At 40.6% G+C, this 15,819-nt stretch overlaps 1 protein-coding gene across 1 annotated transcript in view; it reads right to left on the bottom strand.

Annotated features, from left to right (window-relative positions):
* Positions 1–15,819, bottom strand: part of cadpsb (Ca2+-dependent activator protein for secretion b) — a 49,918-nt gene that overhangs the window by 30,682 nt on the left and 3,417 nt on the right. The window contains exons 2-3 of the mRNA XM_085923434.1: positions 7,300–7,413; positions 5,192–5,524 (exon numbers count right to left, since the gene is read on the bottom strand). Coding sequence (XP_085779560.1) covers positions 5,192–5,524; positions 7,300–7,413 — 447 coding nt within the window. The remainder of the gene's footprint in view (positions 1–5,191; positions 5,525–7,299; positions 7,414–15,819) is intronic.

The following is a 15,819-nucleotide window of genomic DNA, read 5'->3' as shown; positions in this document are numbered from 1 at the left end:
CAGTTAGGTAAATGAATGCTGCATGATAAAAATACTGAGTAACTAAATGGAATATTTTTATTTTTCCTCAAAGATAAATGATATGCCACTGAGTATTGTCGTTTTGGCTACGTATGTTGCTCCATCCATATCCAACTAGATTTACGTTGAATTACTCTGTTTAAATTAATTTCCACTGTCATGTGGTCTGTTCCATCACGACGTCATCATAAATAACTAAGGGGGGCAAATTTACCCAAACTGTCTCTTCACAGAACTCCAAACACTAAACGTCGAAAGGACCTCGGTTACCATAGCGACGTCGAATCCCCCAGAGGCCCATATTAATCAACCTAATGGAACATGACACAAGTGTATGCAAATGTTGTTCAAACAAAGTAATTTTATCTTCAAAATGACTGTAACAAGGTAAAGAATCCCATTAGAACTCATTTGAGGACTGGCGTTACCAAATTGACCACACTAGCGAGTGATTGAAACAAATGCGGCCATGGAAACGGTGATGAGTGATTGTGGATCTGGCAAGATGCTTGCAAGAGGCTGTAGCCATAGCAGCGTGTTGTGATAGGCAGTTGAAATTGAACAGATGAGAATGAAAGGAAACTCCAACACTGTCTCAAAAGCACCACACTGCCATCACCATAGAGACCAATGAAAGGCACTGCTGCACAAATTCTTATATTTCTCGTTGGTTTGAGATGCGGCTTCCGTAAAATACCATCACGACAGTAAAGCTCAGACAACAAAAAGATGTTTGGACTCAACTGGAAAAACAGAGCTGTGGCACTCAACGACTAAACAAGGTTAAGAGAAGCTGCAAGTTTGGGCCCTGGAGGAATGAAAAGCAGATAAATTCATGCCTCCCCGCGCATCAATAATGAATGAGAATCTTGAATTAGCTGACGCGGGGAAGTAGAGGAGAGGTCTGATGTCTTTCTTGCTGCCTGAATCTGTACGTTTTTATGCTTCACTTCTTCGCACTCTCGCCAAATGTGATTGCGAGCAGACACCATTGCTTCTCAAGGGGAACACAAGGCTGAGAAAAACAAATCTTGCGATATCAAAACAGCTCCAAAAACATTGCGACTAAACAGTGTCGTGTGGGTTTAAGGAAAAGACAACTTCAGTTGGTGCTACCGTGCAAAACTCCTGAATTTGAACTGGGCTTGTCTCTCGGGCTTCGCCAAATTGACTTCATTCCTCCTGCAATACTTTGCAAGAGAGGTACTATACCTTGGTGGTTTAAATATGATCTTAGACAAGACCCGGGTTAATTTTTTTTGTCAATTTAATTAAACCATGAATCCTGTATATTCTTCTAAGACTCCACATAGGGTATATTTTTGTGTAACACTTTTATTAAGCCACCAAAAGATAGAAGCCAGCAGTAGCGGTAAGCGCTTGGTAGATCGCTTGTGTGCATTTTGACGACAAAGACTCACTTTTTTTATCCACTGGTGCACATAAAAGTTAGAAATATAGTATTGTCGTGAAAGCGAATAAATGTTTTTGGCCGCATGTGCTCGTATAGTGACACCATATCTGTCAGGTGGCGTGTCCAACAGAGGCGAGTGTGTCGACAATGCAGGCCAGCAAACGAGCAGGCTGCTGCATAACCCAGAGTTGTTGTTTAGTAGAGCACGTAATCAGACGCTGCCACCAGCTGCAGGAAAATGTCTGCACTCGCAGCACTGAGTGCTGTCGGACATGAGGACGACGAGCATCTTGCCGAGGTGTCTTCTTCGTCATGTCCATTCTCAAAAATGAAAACGACCTCGACCTGAGCCACCGCTTTTCTGCCTGAGTGAGTGTCTCCCTTCCTCTCTGCCAGGCCATCCTGCATCGCCTGTCAAAACACTCTACGACTGGGGCGCGGCACACATCTGACCCTGGCGGTCCCAAATGAACTACTCGTGCCACGCATGGAAGAAAAAAAAAAAAAAAAGTGACAGCAAACACAAGCTGCTATGGCCTGGCTCAAATGTGTGCATGCTCTTCTGAATTTGCTGGATGGATGGATGGATGGATGGATGGATGGATGGATGGATGGATGGATGGATGGATGGATGGATGGATGGATGGATGGATGGATGGATGGATGGATGGATGGATGGATCAACATATTGCCTCCCAAACTAACAAACAGCCATCAAAACAATACATCCAGCTTTCTGATTGGTTGAGGTGATAAAAAAGTGAGGCATTTCTTTCAGCCTGGATGTAAAAAAGCAGAAAAACAGGCCTGGCAGATGATGAAAGTGAAGCAGTAGGTCAAGCTAGAGGTCAGAGCCTGCGTGAAACAACAAGCACCCGCTGCTGATCTCTCAACACCCCAATCTTTGCAGACCAACAACTCCTAAAAGGTCATCGATGTCAGCGCGCTTGCAGGCGGAACGTAATCCGACAGGCAATCTCATGACAAATCACAGCAACTAAAAGGTATGCACTTTGCCCAATAGCTAAGCTAGCGGTGGGTGATGACGCTGCAGTCTCAGGCCAAGCCAATGGCAGGTGAAAGGTAAAGAAGCGGTGGCACGAGATTAGCAGCCTGACTGGTGTGAAAGCCCCCCGCCCTCGACTCCCCCACCACCCATCCACGCCCGAATACACGGACATTAGCAGGAGGACAGCCACAGGCATTTTCATGTGCACAACAAAGGACGGTGCGGGCAGATTGAGAGCTGAATGGCACAGAGAGGAGTTCAAGCATCTGTTCTATATTTAGACCCGCGCTATGCGATTGTTTGTGTGCGTGTATGTGTGCGTCTGTGGGAGAAAAATGAACTTCTCTTGTGAAGTGACAAACTTGACATGAAAATTTGGGCCATTAAAAATGTCACTTCAAAGTCCGTGGCTGTTCCTTCCTCTTTATTATCTGCATTTGATTTTGTTTTCTTTCAGTTTTATTTCACTAACAATGCTGTTCTGTGACGTGGCAGGATTCAAACCCACTAATTCCTTCCTCTGGCACTTCTACGCCAGTCTAAAGAGGAAAGTGATATACAGGACAGCTGTGTGGGGGGAAATGGCGCATTTTAACGAGCGGGGGCACGATGACTCTCGAGTCTGACTCATTTAATCGTTGTCTTACTTTATAAGAATGAAGAAGCATTCTGCTAAGAACATAAATATTGATTATTTGGCAGTCGGATATTATGCAAACAATTTCATTTTCTATTCCGGGTTTATTTCATATACTGCAATTTGAGCAGAACATAATATAACCTTAATTGAACAACATTGATGTGATTTTGTTGATATGCCACAAAACTATGTCCGTTTATATTTCTTCATAAAAAGTACAATCAGCTCACTTTAATTGACACTGTTTATTTTTGTCTCGTACGGCTAATATTAGAAACAACTCTCAGTGCGAATATACGCACTGTTGTTTCCAAACCTTTGCAATCTCCAGCACAATAATAAAGATACTGTGTAATCAATTTTTTGCGTGGGTTGTCCAGTGAGCATAATATATATTTCAATCTATGTTTAGTTGTCCTTGGTGGTATATCGCAGCAGAGGGAAAGAAAAAGGGAAGCACGTGCAATGTCACGGCCACTGATCACACCAGTCCAGTCATTTTCAGCATCCCGCTATAATCCAAACTGCGCCTTCCTCTCTCGCAAAAATAAATAAATAAATACAACAAATCCACAATGATAATAAACCTCCGTTGGCCTCTGAATCCACAATCTCCCAAAACCTTCCATTAAATCCCAGCAGTGAGCCCCGCTAACGGAATTGCCTCCTAGTGAGGATTTTATCATTGAGCACGCAGGGACAATTGATAGCGACTGGTTGCTTACTGAGGAGATGCTGAAAGTCATCATTAGACAGCTCTAATATATTCATTACGCCGGCAAATGGAATAAGAATCTGCACCTAAAAACAGCTGGGGTAAGCATCTGGATAAAGACATTTTAAATTGGTTCTGATGCAAATTCTCTTCTATTTATCGATATTTACAATTGGATATGGGCTTTAGCTGTGCTTACGACTTCAACTTTTTGCTCTTCGCTGAGCCTCTGGTGTTACTCCGTAGAGCTTCTGCGGATGTTCTGCATGCAGATTTGTGACCTCATAGCATCAACTTTGCCGGTAGCTCATCCAAAGTAGGTTAAGCATCATCAAAGGGATCAGAAAAGGAGGCGATGGAAATGTCTCACAGAACAGCATTACGTTAATGAACCCCAGTGAGAAACCAAGGCCGTATTGATCTAATCTAAACAAGGACAATACAGAGCCATTCATTTATTTGATTCCTTTAGTGTGCACTGATGGACACTTGGACTGATTTATTAACTTTGAAGCCTCATTGGTGTTATCAAGAGGTAGGGCTTTGATGAGTTGAATAAACACGTGCAAAAGCGCCAGAGGTTTCCTCCAAATACAGCCACGATAAGACTTGAAATTGCACTGCTGAAAAAGGAATACATTAGTGCTGCTTTTAACATTCCCACAGAGAGCAGTAAAGCAGGAACGACAGCAGGATAAGAGAGTTATATGTGACACAAGCCCCCCAGTCTGTAATCTCAACATATCTACCCCCTGAGTGAAGCATTGGACATTACCAGATACAAATAGCTGACAAGTTAAAGCAACAGTGAGGGATTTTTTTTTTTTTTTGCTTCCGGGCTGCATTGAAAGTGATTTGTAATCTACTTTGAACGCAACCAGGCATGTGCAAATCAACTGTCGTAAAGGAGCATGTATGTGAGACAACGACATAGGCAGAAGTTAAAAAGCCAAGGTAATGAATAAGAACCTTTCGTGACATCGTGTCTTGAAAAAAACTATGCAATTATTGCATGAAATATTATTAAGTTAGCACTTAAGCAAAGATGACATGAAAGCTGCCCTGGTCAGTCTACCAATATAGACCACAGAAATGGTTAATGGTGCTTTAGTCATGGTTGCTATGGCAATGACAGATGCTATTGTAATGATGAAATCAAATGAAGTGGTTTCAAAGCTGTTATTTCGAGGTCAAATTATTATAATGCAATTATAATTATTATGCAATAATTTGAAAATGGGAGTGGAAATTAAAAGAACAGTTTTTGAGACACTTCTCAAAAAGTTTTTGTTCAAGATACTTTCAACGCTTTAAATGGCCCATGTGGAGGCTTGATTCAGGAATATAAAATAAATTTGCTGGCACAATTGTGCAATTGGATCTTAAACATACCTGACAAGCTTGGTAGAGCAGTTGGTGCTCAAACTTCTTGATGCCCAGGATATTCTGGAACATCTCGTACAGCTGGTCCTTGCTCAGGATGAGCTCGGAGGCAGCGCTGGCCGTCATACGCTGCTGTGCCTTGCGTGGATCCTCATCGCCGCGGTAGATGGTATCAAACTTGGCCATCCAGGAGCTAAGCACCGTCTCTTTGCTCAGGCCGTCGATCTCCGGGAGGCTGCGCACGCGCTTCTCAATGTGCCTCTTGAACACCTCCCTGAAGTCGCTGGCCGAGAAGCCGCCGCTCTGGACCATTTTAGCCACCCGGTCGCTCTTTAAGAACACCTTTGTTGAAAGAGATGTCATAATATACACATCAAGTCATTCTAGCTATTAAGAAAGAACACAGTTTTATGAACGGCATGCAGGGGCGCCTGCTAATGACAGCCTGACAGTAACAGACAAGATGACAGCGTCAACCAAACAATGGAGCCCACGGCTTTGTCATTAAGACAGTCAGTCACATTTTGTTCTCAGCATCCAATGTGGCTAAGAATCAACTGTTGGGCTCATTTTGTAAGCGGCGTACATATGCAAACAACAAAGCTTTGGTACCATTGATTCCCGCCTAGAGAGGCCTTTAAAAGTGCACAAGTCTTTAGGAAAATCAATGATTTAATTAATTACTGTGTCTCCCACTCATTCTGGTGGTAAAATAGAACACCAACAACCACTTCAATATTTTTTTTCAATTAGCAGAGCAATTTCATCTGTGATTGAAAAAAAAAAGGTCTGGATATGATTGTACTCCACTTCCTTTTTTATATTCAGAGTAGGTGCCCCGGTCCATTACGGTCCATTCTGAAAACTTCATAAAAAATTCAGTCTTCTTTACGGTGGTAATATTTTTGCAAAGGTGCCGAAGTGTGCAGAATCATACCGAGAGCATATTTGTAATCTTTTCCCCCTCTTGTGTAGGTGACTAAGGTTAACACCATTTTAAGATACCTTACAAATTTACATCTGCAGTGCAGTTCTACACCAAAGGAAACTAATATGGTTATTTAACCGTGTCAAACTCAAGGCCCGGGGGCCAGATCCGGCCCACCGTGCCATTTTAAAAGGACCGCGAAAGGTAATCATGTCACTTCTCATGATAGTTGCTAAAATCTGTGCCATTTTTTATTTGGCTGTGTAGTAAATAATGATGTTGAGATTTTGCAAGATTTTTTTCTTCATATTTACAGTAACTTCAACAAAAATTGAAAAAAATATGATTGCTGATTTCAAAACTAGTAATTTATCTATCTGTTACGTATATGTATTCACACGAGGCAATCAAACATTTTTTGGTGTCACTGTCAAAATAAATTTGAACCCCCTGGTTTAAAATCATGGGAGATTTTTTGACAACTTTTTGGATTTCATTATTCATTATTGTGAACCTTTTGTGCGTAAATTCTTACAAAAAGCAACAATTTCCCCTCACTGCACACTTTTAAAAAGACACTGGCTTGTCAGCTCATTTTTCACCATTTCATGTATTTATAAAATCCATCATGAAAATATATTTCACGTTGGCAAAGCTTTAATTAGGCTGTATAGCCATCTACCGACTGTATAAAGATTTATCTGCCCTTTTGCCATTATGCCTTTGCTTGTTTTTTTTTCCCTCCATTAAAGAATTGACCTTTCATATCCGCTATCTGTCATGTCTCGAGCATGCACGGTAATAATGACTTGCTTCATTATGTGGATTGAAGAGCGTGAGCTTGGAAAGACGGCTGTGTCAGCCACATGGTCTGACTCATAATCTTCACAGTGAGAAACCTCAGCCACCATTTTATCACTCAGCCGCATGGATTTGAGCATTTTGACATGGAAACTCGAGCAGTTCTGCGTGGGGGCTTGGATTTATGGCCCTGAAAAAAAACGCGTGGCTCGACTCCCTGTATAGAAATTGCTCCGGCCAACTGCGTTTTTGCACTACAATCAGCAGAAATGTACGTGGACATGCATTGAGTCAGTGATGAATCCAGAAAGTCATCTAGCCTCTGCTCTGTGGAAAAATGGCTGTGATTGATTGAGCGTGTGCTGCTGTGATTATGCTGTGCTGGTACCTCGTGGTAGCTCTGCACAGCATTGATGAAGGCTTCATCCGCCACAATTTGCGTGTCTCCGTTCAGGAAGGCTTGGAAGCGATCCTTGGTCTGCTGAAGCTGCTGCTTTGTTATCTGGCGAGGCAAGGGCACACAAAGAACAAGGAAGCATTAAGGCGAGATTAGACAACACTGTCCAAATGGACGCACATTAGCTGAAACAATGCTATCCCAGCCAGTCTTTAAATGTTCTTGTCAGCACAGAACTAGGCTAAGTACTCCCAGGCCAGCTGGGAGACGTGGTCCACCACTGCCTCCTCATTTGGCCTGACAAACTCTTCCAGTATAGAGCTTTAAAGGCGGAAGCTATTCTGAGCCTACAAAGTACACCAAGAGGCAGCTCCCGGCATAAAGTTGAAAAGGCTCAATGACACGCTCCCAAATCTCACTGCATCCAATGAAATCACCCCGGGAGATGGCGAAATAACTGATTGGATGCGCAATAAGCCTACTTTCAAGCAAAACACAGGGGTCATGACCTCAGGAGTATAGATTGGGCGGTAAATCGAGAACTTAGCTTTACAGCTCCGCTCCGTCTTTGCCACCGTCGCTGTGATGTAAAGCCTGCAGAGGCGTAGCCGCGCGCACCAGCAGTAGTCGATCTTCTTATTATTTTTTTTTTAAATGATGCCTCATGAATAAAATTCTAATGTCGCAGACTTCTACCACTCTGATCCCACTCGTGCTCCCCCACCTTAGTATAAACTTTGCCAAACTGATCCATCTCCTTGAACTGAGAGCAAGCAGCAAGAACACGGGACACTGATAACAGTGAAATGGAACCTCAGTGGTATTTATTCACCTTTTCTAAACTCTGCTGCGCAAACAAGTTGGCTTTGTAGGTTCTGGAAATGAAATTCTTTATTAAAGTTTGACAAAACTTCAAATGAGCTCAGTAGGACATTCTTGTAACAGCAGACAGATATAATAATAATATATCAGGTACAAGTTAGAATCAGGAGATTTTGGTGGTGTGTCCCGAGACTTTGCTCATATACAACATGTGCCTTGGCTTAATAAATGTCAGGAACCTTGATTGGTTGGAGTAAAAAGAGGTTTGGATATTAAACAGCATGGTACATAATTCACTTGGTAAAACCTTCCGTATAATTTAAGGAGTGGTCAAATGAATCCAGACACTTAACTTTTAACTCATTTGCTTCAATGTTGAGATATTTTATATGCACATAAAGAACCTAATTAAAATAATATGCACCTCTGATCTCTTCTCCCCCTTTTTTCCCCTCAACCTCACTCAGGTCTAAATGTCCTTGAATTGATTTAATACACGCTAAAAGAGTCAGTGACCTGAAAGTCAATCGAGCGGCCATTTCCCTCTGACAAATGTTGTCTCCACATCAATCTGTTGTGTATATCATACAAGCACTAGCATCAGCTGCTAATATGCGTGTGCGTCTGTTAGCGAATGGCAGACTTTGGTGTGGGAGGAAGATGCAAATGCATTCCATATCATGTGCCTGTGAGGCAATCTCGATAAGCCTGTCGCATCCTCCAAACTCCTTTAGTTTGCTTCGAAAAATAAATGAGAATTAACTCAAATCTGTCAGCACGAAAGCTAATCATAGGATTAATTTTTAGGGATGCTGACATTATTTGTCCAAACTACTATATAAATGCAATGTATTATTATTATTCTTATTATTATTATTGTTATTATTATTATTATTATTATTATTATTATTAATATTATTATTATTTATTCATGTATTTATTTAATTTATTATTATTATTATTATTATTATTATTATTATTATTATTATTAAAACAACTTCATCCATTCCACGCTTCACTTTTTTGAAAGCCTCAGTGTGAGAAGCTTTGATCTTAGGAATGAGTTTCATCTTTGCGAAGCAGGAGAATGCTGATTCATGGCTGCTGCTTTCCAAATTAAACGCAAAATTTCTGTGCCAAACAATTATGAAAGCAACCTAATGTGAGTCAATGAAGTTGAAGCAGTGAGCTGAACTGGTTAGTTGCTTTCATTTTTTCCTCAGGGTGCAGAATGACATTGAAGTAAATCCTTAAAATATGGAATTTTTCAATGTAATCATTCGCTTTGGCTCTTCTGTAGCTTGGCCAATGACAGACTATTAATCTTTTCGTCAAGATTTCACGCACAAAAGCGAGACTGCTGATTGGGGAACTGTGGTGATTAGTGACCATATTGATGGCTGAGGGAAAGTGCCTACATTTTCATCTGAACCACATTCCCAAGACATATTTTTCCTACTTGGCGCATATTGATTCTGTCTCTATGGCTGTTATCAAGATTGCAGCAGGGCCCCGTGATTCATTTGCAGCAGTGAAGTAAACATTAATCACCCCCCGCGTATCAATAGACGAGCCAAGCAAAGGCATTATGCACGGAAAACTTTCAAAACTACTTGACTGTACTGTAAAAACGACTTAACCCGAATGCTTCTGTCATTAGGTGGAATAACTGTGACATGTTTTGAACATTTTGTCATATTTTAATTATACGGTCAGCATGGTCTCGTGAATTTTTTTTTACATCTTATAGGATGCATGACATTGTTGTCCTTGCCGCGCTTTGACGGATGGATTAATTATCTAAATGAATAAAGTACACGGTCTGAGTGGTTTAGTTTGCTGAATCACATTTACTGGACACTTCTGTGTGATTGGTGAAGTTGCATCACATTGAAAGTTGATGGTGTTTTTCCAAATGAAGTTCAGAACAGTCGTGTGTCAAACTCTGGCCCACGGGCCAGATTTGGCCTGCAGTGTAATTATATTTGGCCCGCAAACAAATTTTGCATCGACTTTATGTGTCAATACAAAATTTGCAAATTGTCTTTACTTTTTAAAAAAATAGCAATGTTGCTAGCAATTTTTATTACCATTCATCTTTTCAAAAATTTGAACAGTTTTTACTAGTTTCTGATTTCAAAACTACTTATTTATCCGTTTGTTGTGTAGCCTAATATGAGACGTTCATAAATTTAATTGGGCTGACAGTTATAAAAAAAAAAACTATGACTACGACGCGGCCCGCGACAAAAATGAGTTTGACACCCCTGGCATAGAACATAAAGCATAATTTATATGCGTGGTTATTCACAGATGTGGGTACAAATTTAATTAAACAATGAATGAAGAGCCAACAAGATAGCAGCACTGCAGGCTGGAAATACAACTATGAATCTTTCCAGAAAACTCAACAAAGTCTACACAAACAACTTCATCTAAAACCACGGCTGCATAAAATATAGTGAAGATAAAACCTAATATCCACATTAATCATTCACCGCAATATCCAATATGCCTGAATGTGATTTAAAATTAGATTTTAAAATATTTAAAGATAGAGTTTATTTACAGTTGACTGGTGTGCATGGCGAAAAAGCTTTGACGATCGCATGAACATGTCTGGAATTCCGATTCAGACCCAAAAACGATCATTCAGCCCTCAATTGTGTGAACTCAATTTGGATAATAAACCAGGTGGACATTATTGCTAACAAACTAACCGGCTTTGATTCCTTTTTTTTTATTTTTTTTATTTTATGCTCAACACAAAGCACATTTCAGCCACAACGGGCACATCACGTGAGCAAACAGCACGAGTACATGACAGCTGAACAAAATCAAACACAGCAAGCCACTGTGGTCACAGACTACAGAAACACAAAGGCAGGTGCTCGGGCTATTCTCTCCCCCGGGCAGACACATTCATGTTCATTTGCAGCAAAAGACAGCATTGTGTGACTCAACGGCAATTGTCGGTCAGGGTCAGCAAACAGCCAGGTGTGCGCTCTGCTTTGCGGACACACGGCAAACACATGGCGTGTCCGCAAGCTCCACTGTGCTGCCTTAGAACACGGCGTTCACCACCAGCTAAGCCGCTTCTCGTAACAGACATCCATTATCACACCACCCACTCCCTCACAGCACCCGTTCTGCTCGGCCCCGGTTTTCAGTCATGCAGTTACCGAGCAGAAAATGAGCCCTTACACAAGTATGACATAAATGGCATGGACATGTGAGCTTCCTGTGGTTTACAGGCTGAAATCGGGCGGGGGGGGGGCTCTTTGAAAAGGTCACGGCAAAACGAAGCTATCAAAACTCTCTGGGGGAAGGAGATCAAGAGGTTTTTAATTACATGTTGCGGTTTAGTTGATACAAGTAATCAAATTTCTGTGATTTTAACTATTGAAAACCTGGTTTCATAACATCAGACGTCTGTTAGCTGATAGGAAGGTTTTATTATATCGTTTGGATCCATATATTTGAATAACTGCTTTGTAATTAGGAGTGTCAGAATTAATCGACAATGCGTCGTATTTTGATAAGCGAGTAAGTAACTTCTCGTTTTTGGCTCTCTAAAGTCATAATTTCCGGATTTCTCAAGTCCTTTATGAAAGCAGGCTGATTTTGATACTGCTTACAGTAGCTGATGTTTTTTTAATCACAAAATAATACCAAATAAACAAAGTGGGAAACGAAATGTAATACATTTTAATGGGAATAAAATTTTATCTGATTATTTGATTAATGGATTGAATAATCCATTCTAAAAATATTTGATCGTGACAACGCTAATACTGTCCCAATACATCTGAACACAATCAAAGAGAACAAACAGTTACACCTTCTAGGTGAAGGCAAGCATTGCGAGAGTTCAAGTTGTCCACATAGGAGTGTCAGGCCACTTTTCAGCAATGCAGGAAAGAAAAAAATGCTCCAGTGGATGGTGATGCTGCCCCCCCAGGTGGCTCTTTGCCTTCTGGAGGCCTGAGTCAGGGAGCAGAGGACTGCAGTAATGATTCTTGCACAGCTTGGACATCTCCTCTCTGCCTTTTTATGTGAGGAGGGCAAAAAAAAAATCTCCACAAATCCCATCATATTTCCAACTAAAGCAACGTTTCACGTTAAAAACCAACAGCATAGAAATGGCTCGGGGGGAAAAAAATGTTTTATTTTGAGATGACATCAAAGAAGGCAGCGATTGAAAAGATGAGTCCACTTCACAAAAGAATGACGCACGCTCTCAGCGCTGTGCAGACTCATTCATAAGAAGAGTTAATTTTATCCAAGCAATTACTGCAGGAGGACAAAAGATCATTTCAAGCGGGAAGGATGGCCACTTTTCTGCTGCTGTTCATAATCACACATTGATTTCACACATTTATGACAAGCGAAAATAAGCAGTACAAGTATCTTGTTTACAAATTCAATTTCTTCGACAGGTGTCTGCCACCTGCAGTCTTGTCACATTTGAAATAATTCACAAAGAATTAGAGGGAAAAAAATGCAATGTTTGTACTTTGACAGGTTGCGGATTAATGATGACTTTCATAGCTCATAATTTGCAACTCATATGCCTTCGAGTCAATTGCAAACTTCAACCAAGACCTAATTAGGATCAGTGCTCAATTACTCCGTAGATACTTCTCTGTATGGCTGATTTAAAAATTCATGCACGATAAAGCAAAGTTTCCAAAAAGTTTGTATAAACGAGTCGCAAATCGAGAGAATAATCAGCTTTATGCAGATCAGAATTAAACATTTATTACATTCTTCCTTCGGCTGTGACCCTGCCTGCTGCCACAAAACTTCAGAGAAATAAATTGTTGCGCAATCTTGCTAATGGTGGAACGCCAATGAAAACAAATACCCTCTGCCAAAGTAATTCCAAAAATATGCTCTATAGTTAAATTGCAGCATTTGTAGGAATAACAGTTACAGTAATCATGCGCTTATAAAACACATTGTATGTTTCAAGCTGTGACACTATCCATTGGTCAACAACATGGTTTCCTCTCTGTATGATGTACTAAGAACATGGGATTACCTTTTGTAAATGGACTGCATTTATCTATACAGTAACAATTTCTAGAGGGAGATTGACGGGAGGGCGTAGATTAATCTTTCAGGACGGACACACCAACTAACCTTAAGCCCCTTTTAAGCTTCACGGATTTGCTCAGTCATGAAACAGTGTTTCATTCTCGTCAACATGTCAAGGTTAGTCGGGGGGGGGGGGAAAAAAATATTGCGGTCGACGTCTAACATCGGGGATCACGTGGGCTCTGCTGGGACATAAAGGTTTAATTAACACGTGCGCCACAGAAATAGAAATCAACTGGTGCAGGGTGAACGTCAGAATGTGAGATGCAGCTTTCGAGCTGGCTCACAGATGCACGTTGTGTGAGGGATGAAAAGAGAAAGAGCAAATCCTAAATTGTCTCGCAAAAGCTCCTCAGGGTGACATTTTCATTTCGATTGCTGTTTTTTTTACTAACAACAGTGTCCCGGTGTGTTGGATTCATCAGCTACTGCTGCTTTATCATCTGAATAATGAAGCAGAAGCAACTCTGGCAGAGTTGGAGGCAAAATATGTAGGGAATTGTTTTTACACATTAAATACTAGAATCAGTATATTTTTTTCCACCGTATGAGTCCTGTCCACAAATTGGAGGTAAAGGATTAACCTTGACTGCTTTTAGGCTTACGCTCTTACGCTCTACCTCGTCCACATCCGAAGCACAGATGAACAATTTGTATCACTAATGTTGTTAAATCGTTCGAAACCCACTTTTGACCTTGACCGCAAAGCCTCTTTTATTCTGACTGGATGTTTTTTTTTTTTGCATGCCAAACTCAATTTAAAGCTCTTAGCGAAGAATGCAAATCATCTGACATGAGTCGCCTTTCACTGATGAGTCATTTTATGAGCCCCATCTAACATGTTCAAATGTAATCTTACTAACATTCTTCTCTGAAGGAAGAGTAATAAAATGTGCCTGGAGCACAAACATTCATTCATGTTTAAAATGTTTTCATGCAAAAAAAGAAGTTGAACTTAGATGAATTAGTCGGTTACATGGCCAAGCTTTCGGCATGACGTAATCATTTATTTTTATTTATTTAACATTCTTAACAGCCATACAAGTGTAAGAATCTGTCTCTCTTGCATAATATGCTAATGTCTGACTTGACATATTAGATAAATGAAAAATATCAATAAAATAGATTCGGGCTCTGTTCGTAAAAACTGCAATTACTGTAGTGGCAAACTAAAACAAACAAGATTTCTTTTATCTCCTGCACGACGTCCTCTCAGCTTTCTCCTTTGCCAAAAAGCGAGTAACATTATCCGTAAAGCGTCAATGCTGTCGGGAAATGTCCTGCTGTGATTTTTGTCAACACGCGTGTAAATGAGAATTTATCGAGTCTGGGGGGGGAAAAAAACCCAATCGTGTCCATTTTATTGATGGAATGGTCAGTCGATATAGTAATCACCATGACAGGCCTAGACACGAGTAAGCCTATCCTAGTTGACTTGTGGGTGAGAAGCTAAATACACCTTGGACTGGTTACCATTTAACCACAGGGCATGTAAAGACAAGCAATCACTCACACTCACACCTATGGACAACTTCGATTCATGTTTTTCGAATGAAAGCTGGAGCAGCCACAAAAGCACAGAGACGCCCTTAGACAAAATGAAACCTCTCAACTGGGAAGCAAAAAGGAACATTAAGACACTTTCATGCAATTATCTTTTCTTTCTGCAGCAGTTTCACTCACAATTATTGATAATTGAATTGAATTATACATTGCCACTTTCTGTTTTGCCATTTTATCTCTTCCGTCTCACTTAGATCAAATTTTTTACGATATTAGCCGTCTTTCATCCATTAGCAAAAATGCCATGCTTAGCTTGATTAATATATCACATCGCTTCAACGGGATAAAAATGTAGTTGAAGCCATTAGGTTGCTGAGTGAATTTTTCCTTTGATGCATTTCTTAACAAAGAAACTGAAAGATTTTTTATGGAAGTGTCTTGTTTCTAGCTGATGTGTCAAAACAATATGCCATAGCGCTCTCATTATATTTTCTACCTGAGCTCTAATGATACATATTATAGCCACAATGTTACAGCAGGTTCACTTTTGCAATCACGTTTGCAAAGAATCAGGTATAATTTTTAGATGCCACTGCATGGTCGAAAAGGTCAAGGACTAACGTTGTGGCTGATGAGTTATGAGGAGTTAATAAGTCGAAATGGGCTGCCAAATAATGTTCACAAAGACAAGCGGTCTAACCCTAACAAAACGAGAACTGATCTCTCATAGCTCAATGACAGCAAGCCAATGAGAAATGTTGACAAGAAAGCAGTTCAAAGTCATTTTTTTTCCACCACGCTCAGCACCACGGAGGCAACCTTCACCCAAGTAGCACAGATTTGAATTCACATTCACATCACAGAGGCTCCCTCGCTCAGAGGCTGGATGCTTTTAGAAAGTGCTGAGCCAAGAGGCGCTCTATTAGGAAATGATTGGCTCAGGCTAACTTACGGGAATAACAAATCATACTAGAGAGTGGGGAAAAAAAAGAATCGGAAACTTTTTTGTCATCTATTCATACTGTAGACTGCTAGGTTAAACCAAATCAATAAAAACAAAGCGGATTGCACTTGTTGTAGAACAAC

Source organism: Syngnathus leptorhynchus, chromosome 11, assembly GCF_054491065.1.
Source record: "Syngnathus leptorhynchus isolate UIUO chromosome 11, UIUO_Slep, whole genome shotgun sequence".
NCBI lineage: Eukaryota > Metazoa > Chordata > Actinopteri > Syngnathiformes > Syngnathidae > Syngnathus > Syngnathus leptorhynchus.
The sequence above is the reverse complement of the archived record's forward strand: the minus strand, read 5'-3'. Positions and strand labels throughout refer to the sequence as shown.